Source organism: Choloepus didactylus, chromosome 14 (assembly GCF_015220235.1).
Source record: "Choloepus didactylus isolate mChoDid1 chromosome 14, mChoDid1.pri, whole genome shotgun sequence".
NCBI classification, from domain to species: Eukaryota; Metazoa; Chordata; class Mammalia; order Pilosa; family Megalonychidae; genus Choloepus; species Choloepus didactylus.
Genome location: NC_051320.1, coordinates 34,823,558 through 34,840,522, shown reverse-complemented (window position 1 = coordinate 34,840,522; position 16,965 = coordinate 34,823,558). Strand labels below are relative to the sequence as shown.

Below are 16,965 nucleotides of genomic sequence, written 5' to 3'. Positions count from 1 at the left end.
ATTTTGTTTTATTTTAAGATTATGGTTTGATAACTGAAGATTAGCATTTCTTGAGTTTTTTTTTTTTAGTCATGTTAAGGAAAATTCTTGTTCTTATAATAAGTATATCTTTACCTATTTTCTAAGTTTTCAACAGAAAAGGGGATTAATTTTGTCAAATACATTCTCAGTATATACTAAACCACATGGTTTTAAATACTGACTAACTGATATAATGCCCTATTTTGATTTTGTTTCTAAATTAAATCATATTTGCATTTTTGGAGATCAACTTACTTAGTCAAGTGAATTTTTTTTTTTTCTTTAATCTACTTTCCATTTGTTTCTTGGTCCTTTATTTAGGACTTTATTAACCAGTATGTCTAGTCCGTTTTTTTTTTCCTTCTCAAACTCTCATCAGCTTTTGGTCCAAGATGTGTTAGCTTTATGAAATGAATATGTAAATTTTTTATTTAACAGACTATAAATATTTACATAACTTGGGAATTTTTACTATACATTTGGAAGAAATTACTCTTAAAACTATTTGAACTGCCAGTTATCTTTTGAAGCAACTCTTTAGTACTAACTACATTCCATTTCTGTTTTTGTCTGCAACGTTACTGGTTGACTTAGATGCCATTTTTCTGATGCCGTTTTTATTTACATTTTCCTGGAACATAGTCGTCTTCACTGAGATTTTCAAAATAGTGAAAACAGAGGTGCAAATAGAGTTACCTTTACCTTCAATCTCTTTTAAATGTGTTTTATTTCTTTTTCATTCCTAAATGTTCTCACAGCCCAGTTCTGATATAGTAATTTAGATCCCAGACTATTTCACGAAATGTACAGTTTCTCTTTAATAAGATGCAGGCAAGGAAAATCTAAATGCCTGTTCCCCAATTCCTAATCCAGAATGCACTTTCACAGGGTTCCTCCCTTCTCTTCCCTTGGTATACTAGATGAGAGGATTGTAAATTCTAGGGTACAGTGCACTACTGGCTCTCTCCTATCCCCACTCTTATTGTTGTATAACTTCTAAAAGGCATAGAAACAGGTGTTCAGGCAGAGGGAGAAGAGGACAGTGAAAGAGAGAAGTAAAGTTATTTCTTGAAATTCCTCAGACACTAGATTGCTTGTTACAGATCTTGTATCTGTAGAAACAGATGTCTGCAGATTAGTCTATAAATTAAACAGAAAAATATATAAATAATAGAGGGGGATGAGGTATATGGGATGGTTTGGGTGTTCTTTTTTATTTCTTTTTTATTTTTATATTTTTTTCTTTATTTTGGAGAAATGAAAATGTTTGAAAATTGCTTGTGGTGATGAATGCATAACTGTATGATGATACTGTGTGCCATTGATTTTATACTTTGGATGGGTTATATGATGTATGAGTATATCTCAATAAAATTGCATTAAAATTTAAAAAAAAAAAAAATTAAACAGAACCCCTCCATTTGGCCAACTCAACTATTGTTTCATGATACAGACTGCTTTTCAATCTGGACCCTTTGGCACTCTATTTAGCCAACAGACCATTTACTGAACTTTGGCTTCCAGTGCTGCTATGTGTTTTTGCACTTTTTCCTGTTTTTTTGTTAGGAGGCTAGCCTGGGGGCCTAAAGAAAAATTTAAACTATACCTTAAAAAATTAGATCGGTGGCAATGTTCAGAAATACATACAATAAGCTAAGAGTGAATTACCACTTAATCTAAGAGAAATTCACAGATATGTGAGATAAAATTGAACAAAAATAGAATTATTGGTAACTTGTATTCAACATTGCTTTCCCTTACAGTCTTCTAGACAATATAAGCAATTCATATTTTACAGACACAACTACCCCCACCACACACACACTTTCCACTGTAACCTAACTTTTCCCCACTAAAATATAGTGCAGCTCTTGCTCATATCCTACCAAGTTTCCTCCTAAGCACTGGGAAAGGGAAGAAAAAACAAAATAGGAATTGGTCAGATGTTTAACTTGTGGTAAGAGGCTCCTTCTTCATCACTTCTGAAGCACTTTATTGATTTTTTTATAATAAAGTTAAATTAAAATGAATCTACTCTTTTTGGTCTAAGTTGTAATCGTCTATTTATACATCAGCTTCTCCAAATAAATTATGTCAATTTAAGGGTAGGGACTTAATCACACCTTATTTATTTGTCTTTATCCCCTTCATTTCATAGAAGGAAAAGCACATACAACATTTTTAAAATGTTTGTAGGTATGGAGCTTTAGCTTTGTATACCATACATTAGTTGGTCTAACCATTTTTTTGGTCTTGTTTAGACAGATGTCATTCTCACATGTTTGATAATATTCTTAAATTAGGCTAAATAATTGAAATCCTTATCTTAAAGATTATAACCTACTAAACTGTTGTACAAAAAATGAAATATTACTGTAAAGTAATGATGCAAGGGGTATGTGGTAACTTGCATGAGTTAAATCTGTAAAAGATGTATAATTTCACTAATAAATATTGTCAAGTGTATATACTAAATATTTCTACCAGTCACCACGAAGCTGAGACTCAAAATAAGCTGGACTAGGTTTCTAAGAAATCAACCCATAGATTATTAAAATCACAGCAAAGCAAATAAATAATAAAAAACTACCTCTCATAAATCTCTACAATTTCCTGCTATGAAATAAATCATACTGAGAGACCTTTAAAAACAAGTTGGAGTCTAGAAATATTAAATTATCCTAAAGCACCCTCTGGTGGCAAAAAAAAAACAAAACAGTCACATATAAGCCAAACAAAACTGTATAATCAGTATCCTGAGAATAATATTTAACTGAAAAATCTCTAGATGAAAATGAGTGTGGTTACCATTAACTTTGTTTTCATACTTTTCCACTGCTCTAACTCAATGATGTAGTCAGTTGGAAAAATTAACCTAAATACTATTAAAAACATACTTACCACATAAAATACATATACCTTCAATGCAAATAAATACACAAGTATTCTGCTGATTCTTTGAAGCTGTGTACTACTTCTATTATTTTTTCATTCACTGAGCATCAGAACACTGCCAAGTGCCCACCTTTAGTCTAAAGATAAGTACAAATAAGTACTTATTTGTGTTTAAGATAAGTAAAGATAAGTAAAGTAATTTCTATTTAAGATAAGTAAAGATAAGTACAAATTAAACATATCTAATCTTGTCACATTTTCATTTTTGGAAGGAGACAGCTCCTTCCCAAAATTTGAAATATGGTTTAAATCATTAAATATTCATTACAAATAATTTTTTGCCACAAAACCAAATATTACTTTCTCAGAAATATCCATGTTTCCCATCAACCTTGCTTCACTAATGTGAAATGCTAAAATTTTATTGCCTATGAAGGGAATGTTTCTATGCATTAAAAACTTGTGGCAAAAATATATTTATAAACTTTAAGGTCATAAAGTATTGGACTTCAGTCCAATAAAATACTGAATTTTTAAAAAGTTGATGCTATCAAAAAACTGCCAATGAAAACCTACCTTCTCATAGAAAAACCTGCATTTTTTACTTTGAATATTTTATTTGTATTTCAGTGTGTTCTTAACTTTCTACATATGGCTAGCTACAAGATAAGACATCAGTGAATACAAATTAGCATTTTTGTGCTTCATGTCTTTATTGAACAGATTGAAAAATGAAGAAACATTACTGGCAATAAAAAATATATACAGTGGAAAAGAGACACAATAGCCACGATAATCTTACTTTTTCAAGCTAATAAATTTCAGAATAATATATAAGCAATTTTTACAGTTCTATTTTAAACTTAAAATCATTTTTTATTCTATAACACTGTCAAATACCTGTGAACATAAATAAAAATAAAATAAATGATGCATAGGTCTAGGAAAATTTCTTAAAAACTGAACAATTGCACAACAAACCAACATGAGAATAATAAATGCAAGTAATGTAAAAATGCATTTAAATACAGTGTCACAACATGTTACGTAATGCATAAATATTTCACCTACTTACTTTTTTTTAATAATCTCTGGACTCTGGAATTGGAGATTTCTTACCAACTCATTTTCCATGTAGTACATTTAAATATTTATTTGCTACTGTAAAATTTGGTGAGAAATAAACATCAACCAGCTTATTTAATTTAAAATCATCTCCCTTGGCAGACAAAAAAATTTCATACTCTTAAAAATATACTTGAAAAAAATTATATAGAAAATAGTACTCAGTTCTAAATAACAAGAGTTTAATGTTCTTCATATAATTAATAAAAATTAGGATAGAACAGAAATTTCTGAAATGGAATTTTAATATGTCCATTAGTCTCCTAAAGTTCTTACTGTTTATTCTAGTGTTGGGCCAATTTTATTTTATTTTTGACCAATATAATCGAATAAAAATAATCAGAAAAAAACTAATAAAAATCAGGAAAGAAATTTTAAGGTAAACAAGAGGCAATTCTCACTGCACTGAGTTTATATCCTCTAGCAAAAGTAAAAAAAAAAAAAAAAAGTTACTAATGAATAAAATTATAAAGTATAAGCATAAATTTCAGAATTAGAGAATTAGAAAGTTCTAAGCCACAAATTTCTAAGTTGGTCAGAATCAAAATCAAGAAGCTAGAAACCACCTAAAATATATAATATCTGTACCTTTAAAGTAAGATCAAAGCTCTCTGAGGTTTAATTGAACAGAAATTACTGGAGAAGTACTGAATATGGCTGCAAAGCAATCAAAGAAGTCTACTACTAAATATTAAGTGACACTGAATATAACAATGATTTAAACTGTATTTTGGTCAAGGTTATGGATAAAGTATAATTAAATATTTTGTGAATGTTTAATTACATATTTTCATTGTCTCTATTGTGATGTGAATGGTGTTTCAAGATTTAATACAGAATGCTTGCTTCAGTGACACATATACTAAAATTGGAATGATACAGAAAAGATTAGCACAGTACCTGCACAAGCAAGGATGACATGCAAATTCGTGAAGTGTTCCATAAAAAAAAAAAAAGATTTAACACAGACAGAGAATACGAGTACGAAAAAACTAGATATTCTCTTAACTTATAACTACATCTAACTGTGCTTCAAGGGTCTAAAATTCAAGCACTTTTTACCTGCATGACCTACACTAATGATTAATTACCATAATTTTTTTATTAGGTGAGGTGGTTTGCTTTAAAAGCTTTTAAAGTAATTTCTTCCAAATTCAGATTCATAAAAAATACTTTTCAACTTGTAAGATTTTGCAAGAAATTTTGTGCACTGTACATTAAATAACTGTATTTTCAAATTTTGCAAAAAATGTAGTAGTAAATTAAAATTAATCTTCAGACATGAGGTTATAGAAAAGAAAATGTGAAATTCTGGAGACGCAATTGGAAGAATGAATATATTTAACTCATACTCATAGTTAATCAGTTATTAATAGGATAAAATACATTTGTAATTTCAACCTTGTCATTCTGAAAAGAATTGCATAATTACATTTTTTTAAAAAAAGAGTAAGGATCTTTAAATTATGTAATTAATACATGAGTAAAGAGCAAAATAGACCTCAGAGTTTCTTCTCTCTTATTTTTTAAGATTTATAAAATTAGGTGTTTAAGAGCTCTATAGGAAAATGACCTCACATAAGTAATATAACTAAAAATATTATCTTAAATTGCAAAATTCCAAGCATCTCAACTACTATGATACTACTCAAAGATAGGCACCAATAAGAAAAATGTGTATTTTTTTGCTCAAAGTAATAATCATCCTAAAGTTTGGCTAAACACTAGAATTTGAAAGTTTGTGGAGGTATACTTAACTGCACTTAACAACAACGAGAAATTAACAGCTAAGTTAATGATTCCATTTGAAATTATTTTCTGACAGGTAAGTGAATATTTCCTTGAATGGCAGTTTGGAGTATCAGGTATTTATTATATACAATATATGTACACACATATATATACACACATACACACATTACACAGCCAAAGGATTATGCTCCAAAAACTACTGGAACAGGTATTCTGAATATTTTTAGTACTAAATAACTAGAGGAAGTGCTCTAGTCGTCCATGCAGCAACAGTCACAAAACTCTGGACTTAGCTTGTTTTCTTGTGGATTTTGTTCAAAGAACCATTCTTTGAATGCCACATTCACAGCAGAATTTTGCCCACTCAACAGGGTATTTGGTTCCACACTCATGGCAGAATTTTGGTAAATATCCAGATGAATTTCCTTCGATACCTTTAATGTTTCCGCCATTAAGTGAAGATATGTAGTCTCCATCAGGCCTGAAGAAGTACGAAAAGAAAATGGAAACACAGAGTTCACATCAGAAGTTTTCAATCCATAACCCCTGGGAAACAGATATTAGCACAACTAAAAGACTGCTTAATCTCATTTTTAAAAAATGAGATTTTAAAAAGGGTATCTGTTAATAAATAATGTAATTCTAAATATTTTCTTTAGCGTGATGCTTGTTCTTATTAGGAGAATGTTTCACGTCCAAAACAGCCTCGTTTTTCAACTATTCTATTTGCTAGCCATTTACTGAGAAGAAGACAGCAACATCATCTATAGTGAGAAAACTGAACCCAGCCCTGAGGAAAGATGGAGTTCTACAGGTTCCAGATCATCCCACAATGGGATAATATCTACAGTATTTATTTTAACTTTATTATCTTAAATTACTGCAATGCAATAAATAGTCAATAAGTCCTTAAGTATGCTGTGTAAGGGTGAACTTGTACCACAAAGATGGTAAAACAGATGCTACAAGAACGATACATGGTAAGAGTTTGGAGCAAAATGCTTGAGACTACAAAGGTCTCATCACAGAAGTCAGCCATCAAGGAAATATAGAATCTACTGATGCAACATTTAATTAATTAGAAGAACAGCTATTTGGTTCCTGTAATAGCATCTTTACATTCCTGCCTGGCATGTGTTCTTCTGAGAGAAAGATCCTTACTCTAAAGTTATCATAAAGGGAACTCTTAATTGCTGGCAAAAATATAAGCATGGCACTGTTGAAAATAACTTTTTTTCCAGAGATCACTATTAACAGAATTCTAGGCATTCCCCAATCTGCATGCCTCTTTCATGCAAGCAATTGAGGGATGTTAAAGAAATCATTAGACTTTCTAATAAAAGCCACTAGGGATTTAAGTTATTAAGATGAAATGTCAGCTTTTTATATGCTTGAATCCTTCTTTCCCTCTCCTTTCAGCCCCACTAGAGAGAGTTGTAGAGTTAAAACAATTTTCTTGCATCAAGAAGCACACTGTTAGATATTGACAGCTATCAGTAAAATCCCTTTAAGCTACAAAGAAGAGAATGATGAGTTAGAAGACATAACCCCAATCAAGGAAGAATGCCAAGGGAAAATAAACCAGCTTTACTGTCATTGAAATAAATAAGAACTACTTCAAAGATTAAAAATATAATTTCAAAACTGCAATGTGCACACTTAAGGAAATAAACATTATTACTAACATTAATAAATTTATTAACCAAAGTATCAAGACTTCAACTTAACTAGATATTGCCAAGTTTCTCTTCAAAGTGGCTGGCAAATTTATACTTGTGCTGGCAGCATATGACTTCTCAGTGTCACAGGTTTTCTTTTTTTTTTTTTAATTCATTTTATTGAGATATCTTCACATACCATGCAGTCATGCATGACTGCATACAAAACAAATCATACATTCGATTGTTCACAGTACTATTACATAGTTGTGCATTCATAACCAAAATCAATCCCTGACACCTTCATTACCACACACACAAAAATAACAAGAATAATTAAAGTGAAAAACAGCAATTAAAGTAAAAAAAAACTCCGGGTGACTTTGTTTGTTTTTTTCCTTCCCCTATTTTTCTACTCATCCATCCATAACCTAGACAAAGGGGAGTGTAGTCCTTATGGCTTTCACAATCCCATTGTCACCCCTCATAAGCTACATTTTTATACAATTGTCTTCGAGATTCATGGGTTCTGGGTTGTAGTTTGATAGTTTCAAGTATCTACCGCCAGCTACCCCAATTCATTAGAATCTAAAAAGGGTTGTCTATATTGTGTGTAAGAGTGCCCATTAGAGTGACCTCTCGGCTCCTTCTGGAATCTCTCTGCCACTGAAGCTTATTTCATTTTCTTTCACTTCCCCCTTTTGGTCAAGAAGATGTTCTCCATCCCACGATGCCAGGTCTGCATTCCTCCTCGGGAGTCATGTTCCATGTTGGCTGCCAGGGATATTCACTCCCCTGGGTGTCTGATCCCACGGAGTGGGGAGGGCAGTGATTTCACCTGCCAAGTTGGCTTAGCTAGAGAGAGAGGGCCACATCTGAGCAACAAAGAGGCACTCAGGAGGAGGCCCTTAGGCACAATTATAGAGAGGCCTAGCCTCTCTGTTCACAGGTTTTCTAATACAATTTGTACTGTCAAGAGTTTTCCATTTTTGCTAATCAGATAAGAGTGAAATGGTATCTTACTGTGGTTTTTATATACATTTTCCTGACCGCTTGGGAGGCAGAGAACCTTTTCATGTTTTGTTTTGTTTTTGCCATATAGAAGGTTTCTTCTATTGTGAACTGCCTGCACTGCCTATCCCACTTCCTGAAACCAAAATCAGGTCATTTTTCTGTTGGAGGCATTCATTTTTAAAAAAAAAAATTTATGCAATTTTATTAAGAAATATTCACATACCATAAAATCATCCAAAGTGTATAATCAGTTGTTCACATTATCATCAAATAGTTGTGTATTCTCACCACAATCATTTTTTGAACATTTTCATTACTCCAAGAATAAAAATAAAGAATAAAAATAAAAGTAAAAAAAGAACACACAAAACATCTCATATTCCTTCCCCCACCTATTATTCATTTAATTTTTGTCTCCCTTTTTTCTACTCATCTGGCCATAGACTAGATAAAGGGGATGTGGGCAACAAGGTTTTCACAACACACAGTCATTCTGTACATGCTATATAGTTACATGGTTGTCTTCTAGAATCAAGGATAATGAACTGCAGTTCAACAGTTTCAAGTATTTCCTTCTAGCTATTCTAATACAGTAAAAACTAAAAAGGGATATCCATATAATGCATAAGAATAACCTCCAGAATGACCTCTCAATTCCATTTGAAATCTCTCAGCCACTGAAACTTTGTTTCATTTTTCTTCCCCCTTTTGGTCAAGAAGGGTTTCTCAATCCCAGAATGCTGGGTCCATGCTCATCCGCAGGAGTCATGTCCCAAAGTTGCCAGGGAGATTTACACACACACACACACACCCCAACCCCTCTGGGAGTCATGTCACACTTAGAGGGGATGGCAGTGAGTTAACCTGCAGTGTTGGCTTAGAGAGAGAGGCCACATCTGAGCAGTGAAAGAGGTTCTCTAGGGGTGACTCTTAGGCACAATTTTAAGTAGGCTTAGGCTCTCCTGTGCAGTAACAAGCTTCATAAGGGCAAGCCACAAGATCGAGGGTGTGGCCTACTACAATGGTAGTCCCCAATGCTTGCAAGAATATCAGGAATTCCCCAGTGGATAAGTTCAATATTTCCCATTTTTCCCCAATCCCTTAAGGGGGCTTTGCAAATACTTTTTATTCTCTGCCCAAATTACTCTGGGATGTATCAGGGTTTCATGCTAACTTGTACAAACCCCCTATTCAAGGTTCCAGGTAATTACGGTGTTTGAGTAAACTGACCATACGAGTTACACTATATAATATGCTACAGAAAATACAGATTTTCCACCAAATAAACATCTCTTCCTTTGGTCTCACACAGAAGTCGAAGTTTTAAAACAGTAGATACAATCCTTTTCCCTTTAGTCTGGTTTACTGTAGTCCTAACCAAGTCCATTTTGTTCATATTTCCCATTAAAGTCTGATCTCTTTTTCAGCTTCTTTAACGTTTTCTGTATGGGATAATGCTGACTTTCGTAGCTGCTGTACTCTGGCTCCGAGTCTCAGGTATCACACAGATACCTGAAATTCCAGGGATGACCAGGTTTTACACAACCAGCTCGTCATTTCAGAATTTAGAAATAACCATTAAAACTCATGAACAGATGTGACTGCTGTAAGAGCTGACAATCTAGGAACCTTTACCATAGGCTTTACCCTGATAACCTATGCTCTCAGATACAACTCTCCGAGTTTGCACATTATAGTTAATCTACATTAATAAGGCATTGTTTGTCTTTTAGATTCTGGCTTATTTCACTCATCATACTGTCCTCAAGGTCCATTCACCTAGTTGCATACCTCACAACTTCATTTCTTCTTGCAGCCGCTCAATATTTCCACTGTATGTATACATTTCCACTGTATGTATACACGCAGTTCACCATTCATCAGTCGATGTACCCTTAGGTCACCTCCATCCACTGCAAATCATGAATACTGCCAGCATAAACACCAAGGTGTAATGTCCATTCATGTCCCTGCTCTCAGTTCTTCCAAGTATATACTCAGTATCGGGGTTGCAGGACCATATGGCAACCCCATAGTTAGCTTCCTGTGGAACCACCACACTGCTGATGGGCTCATTTTTAACATTTTGTTTGTACAAAATCCCACATATGGATGATCATTTGTTGGTTTATATGTATTTCAATATCTCCTCCCATATCATGCTATTTCACTTTGCCCATGGTATCTTCTGAAGCATAAGAGCTTTTTTTTTAATTAGAGAAATTTTAAGTTTACAGAAAGATCATGCAAAAAATACACAGCTCCCATATACTTCCCATTATCAACACCTTGCATTAGTGTGGGGCATTTGTTACAACTGATGAAATGTATACATGGAATTTCTAATTAAATTGGCCCCACACTCACCTATGAGATCTTGCTCCTTCACACTTACACTGTTAATTGGAAGGCCAAAGAAGACTAGTTCCAGGACTGCTACAAGGACTCCTATGTTAGAGAAATGGCCTGATGCTACCCTACTGTCATTATATAATTACTGTAAATGCTTTTAGTGTCAAGTCTGACATACTGTAGACATGTAAGTCTCTCTAGTTGAGCCTAAGACAACCCCTCAGTGGGCATTTCAAGGGTCCTGGCTTTGAATGGAAGACATGGGGGTAGGAGACAGGAAGTTGGGTTTATAATGCTCCACACGGTGTACAGTTCCAAGAACTCAACTTCTCTTTCCCACAAAGACATCAAAACCCACGTGCTAATTTGTGAAGATCTGTCAAAACCTCAAATGTAGTTTCAATGCATTTACCAATCTGACCTCTGGCTTCCTTTACATTTTTGGTCCCAGGAGGTTTCCTTTGCTTTTTCTGAGAGCTGTTACACATCCAAAGTATGCTTGTTCTATTTTATCCAGATTCTCTAGGTGTTTTTAGTGGAAAGGTCTTCTAGGACTTGTAAGCTATCATAATGCCAAAAAAGAGAAACCTCTGAGATTTCTCCCTCTGTTTAATTAGTTCTGTCTGGGATGGGAGATAGGGTGGTAAGAGGATGTCAAGTGAGCAACTTTCTGAGCTTCCCTTCAGGTATCAACCATTAAAATCTATCTATCTATCTATTTATATATATATGAAGAAAAAAAATCTGAAATGTTTTCTTAATAGAAAATTTGCCCCAGCCTGCATGTAGGTTTTTTTTGTATACCTCTTTGGAGAGATGAGATGATCCTTTTAATCAAGTATATGTATTTTATTAAATTATCCATTTTCATAACAGAATGTTAATCCTACACTCAACTCTGACTGCAAACACAGAGCTCCACACATATACAATATACAAAATCTGTACTTCAGTACTCCAAGAATCATAGGCTCACTTCCTTGACATTTAGCATGTATCAAAACCTCACTTGAGACAAACAGTAACTATAAAAGAATCTAGCTGGGAAGATGGCGGCATAGAAAGAAGTGGAAGACTTAGTCTCCCCCAGAACAATTCATAAATGAAAAAAAACAGTAATTAACCTGGAATGGTAGCGGGGAGACAAACATGAAAGTACACTCAACTTCCACCGACATGAATTGGGAGGAATGCCCGAGATCACAGCATAAAATCTGTAAGTAAAATTGTGGACCCGCGCTGAGAGCCGAGAACCTAGAGCCGGGAGCCCCTCCCTCATGGAAGCCGCGCCGTGCACTGTCTCAGCCCAGCTCCTAGAGCCCAGAGCCCCTCCCTCACAGAAGCCGCGCCGTGCACTTTCTCAGCCCAGCTCCAAGGGAGGTTTTAATAATAACTGCTCGATACAGACAGCGAATCCTCAACAAGAAGACAGAGGCTTTTGGTGACAACTGACCTTGGGAGAATTGGGGGAAATATTCTGTCTCTCACTCTCTCTCTGTGGAGAAAACCTCAGCTGCTCTCAGCCCGTAAGGCATTGCAGTAAAGACAGCCTCACACATTCTGTATTCTGAAATGAGCTGAGAGCCCCGCGGCACAGCCAAGCGGCCCAGGGCTTCCCTAGAGGGACGGCGCACACTGATGACATAGCACAGCATCCCGCTCGGCTGAGGGAGGATCGCGGCTGGGAGGGGGGATCCGCTTGGAGAACCCAGGGGCGCTACGCCAAGTGCGGTGGTTTATGGGACACCGAGAGAGAGCTGCCCTTCCTCCCTGGCCACCCGTGCGCGCGCCCCACATTCAGGGTGGGTGACTCCAGCGGCGTGCCCAGGCTGAGCTCTCCAACTGAACACACAAGAATCATTTCCCCTCACTACGCGAGAACTGACTGGAGGGATATAGGTGGCTCACAGACACCATCTGCTGGTTACTTAGAGAAAGTGTAAGTCACCAAACTGTGTCTCTGAAAAATTCGATCGATATCCCTTTTTTTTGATACAACTTGAAAGAACCCTATGAAGCAAAACAAATGCCAAGAGGCCAAAAACAACAGAAAATCTTAATGCATGTGATAAAACCAGATGATATGGAGAATCCAGCTCCAAACACACAAATAAATATTTCAGAAGAAACGTTATACCTCGCAAATTTAATTAAAGAACTACAATCAAAGAACAAAACATGACAAAGGATTTAAAGGACATCAAGAGGACCATGGCCCAGGATATAAGCGCCATAAAAAAGACCTTAGAAGAGCATAAAGAAGACATTGCAAGAGTAAATAAAAAAATAGAAGATCTTATGGAAATAAAAGAAACTGCTGGCCAAATTAAAAAGACTCAGGATATTCACAACACAAGACTAGGGGAAGCTGAACAACATCTCAGTGTCCTAGAAATCCACAGAACAGAAAATAAAGAACAAAAGAAAGAATGGAGAAAAAAATTGAAAAAATCACAATGGATCTCAGGGATACGATAGATAAAATAAAATGTCCAAACTTAAGACTCATTGGTGTCCCAGAAGGGTAAAGGTCTAGAAAGAGTATTCAAAGAAATTGTTGGGGAAAACTTCCCCAACCTTCTACATAATATAAACACACAAAGCATAAATGCCCAGCGAACTCCAAATAGAATAAATCCAAATAAACCCACCCCAAGATATATTCTGATCAGGCTCTCAAATACTGAAGAGAAGGAACAAGTTCTGAAAGCAGCAAGAGAAAAGCAATTCACCACATACAAAGGAAACAATATAAGAATAAGTAGTGACTACTCAGTGGCCACTATGGAGGCGAGAAGGCAGTGGCATGACATATTTAAAATTCTGAGAGAGAAAAATTTCCAGCCAAGAATACTTTATCCAGCAAAACTCTCCTTCAAATTTGACGGAGAGCTTAAATTTTTCACAGACAAACAAATGCTGAGAGACTTTGCCAATAAAAGACCTGCCCTACTTCAGATTCTAAAGGAAGCCCTACCAACAGAGAGACAAAGAAAGGAGAAAGAGATATAGAGAATTTTAACAGACATATATAGTACCTTACATCCCAAATCACCAGGACACTCATTTTTCTCTAGTGATCACAGATCTTTCTCCAGAAGGGACCATAAGCTGGGACATAAAACAAGCGTCAAGAAATTAAAAAAAAAAAATTTTTGAATATACTCAAAGAACATTCTCCAAACACAATGGAATACAAATAGAAGTTAATAATTTTTGAACTATAACTCCACTATTTACTTCCTAAATGATAAAAAATACACAAACTCTAAGGACAAATCAGTGGTTTTGAACTCAATGTAAAATATGTAATTTTAGACAACTATATAAAGGTGGGGGAATGAAGGAGTATAGGAGCATAGTTTATGTGCCCTATTGAAGTGAAGGTGGTATCAAAGAAAAACAAGATTGATAGGGATTTAAGAGGTTAATTTTAAGCCCCACAGTAAACACAAAGAAATTATCAGAGAATATAACCATAGAGATGAAATTAGAGTTTGGGTTAAGAGAAATGGGGGAAGGGGCAATGGGAAGTTAAGAAAGGAGTGTAGGGTTGCTGTTTGAAGTGAAGGGAAATTTCTAGCAATGGATGGTGGGAAAGAGCATAACATTATTCTAAATGTGATTAATCCCACTAATGGAAAGGCTAGGGAGGGGGTGGAATGGGAAGATTTAGGTTGTATATATGTTTCCACAATTGAAAAAAGGAAAAAAAAAAAAAAAAGACAGTCTAACTAGACGACAATTGAATGCTAAGGATGAACTTGGACGGGATTGGAGGGTGGAGGACAGGTGGCTCGAAGGGACACAGCTGAGACATAAGGAAAAGGAAGTATAGAATGTAAGCATTGTATCATTGTTGAATCTCTTATACTTCTTAGCTGTGCTTAATAGAATTACATAAAACAATGTTCTTGTTCATGGGAAGTACATACGTGAATTATAGTGTATGTTCAAGGATGTGTGCAGCTAACTCTCATATGTTCAGAAGAGAGAGAAATATATGATGGATGATAGATAGGGAGGGAAAGAAATAGTGATGTGACAGCATGTTAAAGTTGGTGGATTGAGCTATTGGGGGAGGGGGGTCAGGGTATGATGGAATTCTGTGTATCGGGCTAGTATTGTTTTTGCAACTATTCATGTAACTTTGAATTTATTTCAAAATAAAATAAAAAAATAAAAAAAAAAGAATCTAGCTGGAAAGATGGCAATTCACCTATTCCTCTATTGTTCTCATCCCTTACTGTGCCTAAGCATCACCCATAAAGTTTTTTAAATGGCAGATGCTCCAATTCTTCTCCCCAAACCAAAAAAAAGTCAGAATTTCTGGGAGGAATCTGGACATACTTGTTTTTTTTAGAAAGCTCTATGGGTGATTCTGATGAACAGTCAGGGTTCAGAACTAGTTAGTATCTTAGATCTCATAAATTTATCCCTGGATTAAATCAGAATAACATCTTTATCTTAAGAAAATACCCTATAAAATTCATTGCCATATTTACGATAGGGATGTAAAAGAAGAAATTATCCATTATACTATCCAGCACCCTCTTTGAGAATCCACAGGAGAAAATCTGAGGCCTCAAGACCTGTTGCGCTTCTCCAGAGAATCTAGTTTATTTTTCATTTACAGATACCCTGAGTCATATAACTAATTACTCTTATCTTCCTCTGTACACTGGCTGTTACAAAGTTTAGATCCCAGTTTGTGGCCCAGTGCCAGCCTATGCACGGGGTCTTTCTTGTGCAGACTAACTTCACTCTTGGTTTTGCATCTTTTAATTCTCATTTTTCCCTGTCTTCCCTATTCTTCTTCCATTTTAAAAAATATCTTATCTCACTATACTTCATGTATGTACCCTGCCTTTAAACTTTGTGGACTAATTGAGGATATATATAATAAATATCAACAACTAAGATGGTTTCCTTATATACTCAAAAAACAGAGTGAATGTCAAAGTTGAACAGAGATCAAGACAGATTAGAAAGGGAAGAATGCAGATAATCATAGCCTCAGAATTTAAATTTATCAAGTGATGCTGAAAATTACAATATCAGTAACTCAGAGTCTACTATTCAATTTGTATGGGTAAAAATAATCATGCTGACACAAACTCAGAGGTGGGGCAAGATGGCGGATTGGTGAGCTGTATGTTTTAGTTACTCCTCCAGAGAAGTAGGTAGAAAGCCAGGAACTGCGTGGACTGGACACCACAGAGCAATCTGACTTCGGGCATACTTCATACAACACTCATGAACACATCGAACTGATGAGCTCAGCGAAATCTGTAAGTTTTTGTGGCCAGGGGACCCGCGCCCCTCCCTGCCAGGCACAGTCCCATGGGAGGAGGGGCCACCAGTGCTGGGAAGAAGGGAGAACTGCAGTGGCAGCTCTTATCGGAAACTCATTCTACTGATCCAAACTCCAACCATGGACAGACTGAGACCAGACACCAGAGAATCTGAGAGCAGCCAGCCCAGCAGAGAGGAGACAGGCATAGCAAAAAACAGCAAGAAAAACTCCAAAATAAAAGCGGAGGATTTTTGGAGTTCCGGTGAATGTAGAAAGGGGAAGGGCAAAGCTCAGGACCTGAGGCTCATATGCAAATCCTGAAGAAAAACTGATCTCTCTGCCCCCTGGATCTTTCCTTAATGGCCCAATTGCTTTGTCTCTTAGCATTTCAATAACCCATTAGACCTGTGAGGAGGGATTTTTTTTTTTTTTAATCTTTTTTTTTTTCTGTTTCTAAAACAATTACTCTAAGAAGCCCAATACAGAAACCTCAAAGACTTGCAATTTGGGCAGGTCAAGACAAGAGCAGAACTAAGAGAGCTCTCAGACAAAAGGCAATAATCCAGTGGCTGAGAAAATTCACTAAACACCACAACTTCCCAAGAAAAGGTGGGGTGTCCACTCACAGCCATCATCCTGGTGGACAGGAAACACTCCTGCCCATCACCAGCCCCATAGCCCAGAGCTGCCCCAGACAACCCAGTGTGATGGAAGTGCTTCAAATAACACACACACACGACAAAACTGGGCGTGGACATTAGCTTTCCCTGCACCCTCAGCTGGTTGTCCCAGAGTTGGGAAGGTGGAGCAGTGTGAATTAACAAAGCCCCATTCAGCCATCATTTCAGCAGA

The 16,965-nt window shown here is 35.8% G+C and overlaps 1 protein-coding gene and 1 non-coding gene across 5 annotated transcripts in view; one reads left to right on the top strand and one right to left on the bottom strand.

Moving 5' to 3' along the window:
- Positions 1-3,558: 3,558 nt before the first annotated feature.
- The window catches only part of ZC2HC1A (zinc finger C2HC-type containing 1A), a 72,176-nt gene continuing 58,769 nt past the window's right edge, over positions 3,559-16,965 (bottom strand). For 3 of the 4 annotated variants that reach the window (XM_037803088.1, XM_037803089.1, XM_037803091.1), the window contains one exon: positions 3,559-6,274. In XM_037803088.1, the coding sequence (XP_037659016.1) occupies positions 6,109-6,274 (166 nt within the window). In that variant the 3' untranslated portion in view covers positions 3,559-6,108. The remainder of the gene's footprint in view (positions 6,275-16,965) is intronic. The other variant, XM_037803090.1, reaches the window with a different exon arrangement.
- On the top strand, positions 4,882-4,990 carry LOC119509707. Its single transcript, XR_005211767.1, has one exon. It is a non-coding gene; the product is annotated as a U6 spliceosomal RNA (small nuclear RNA).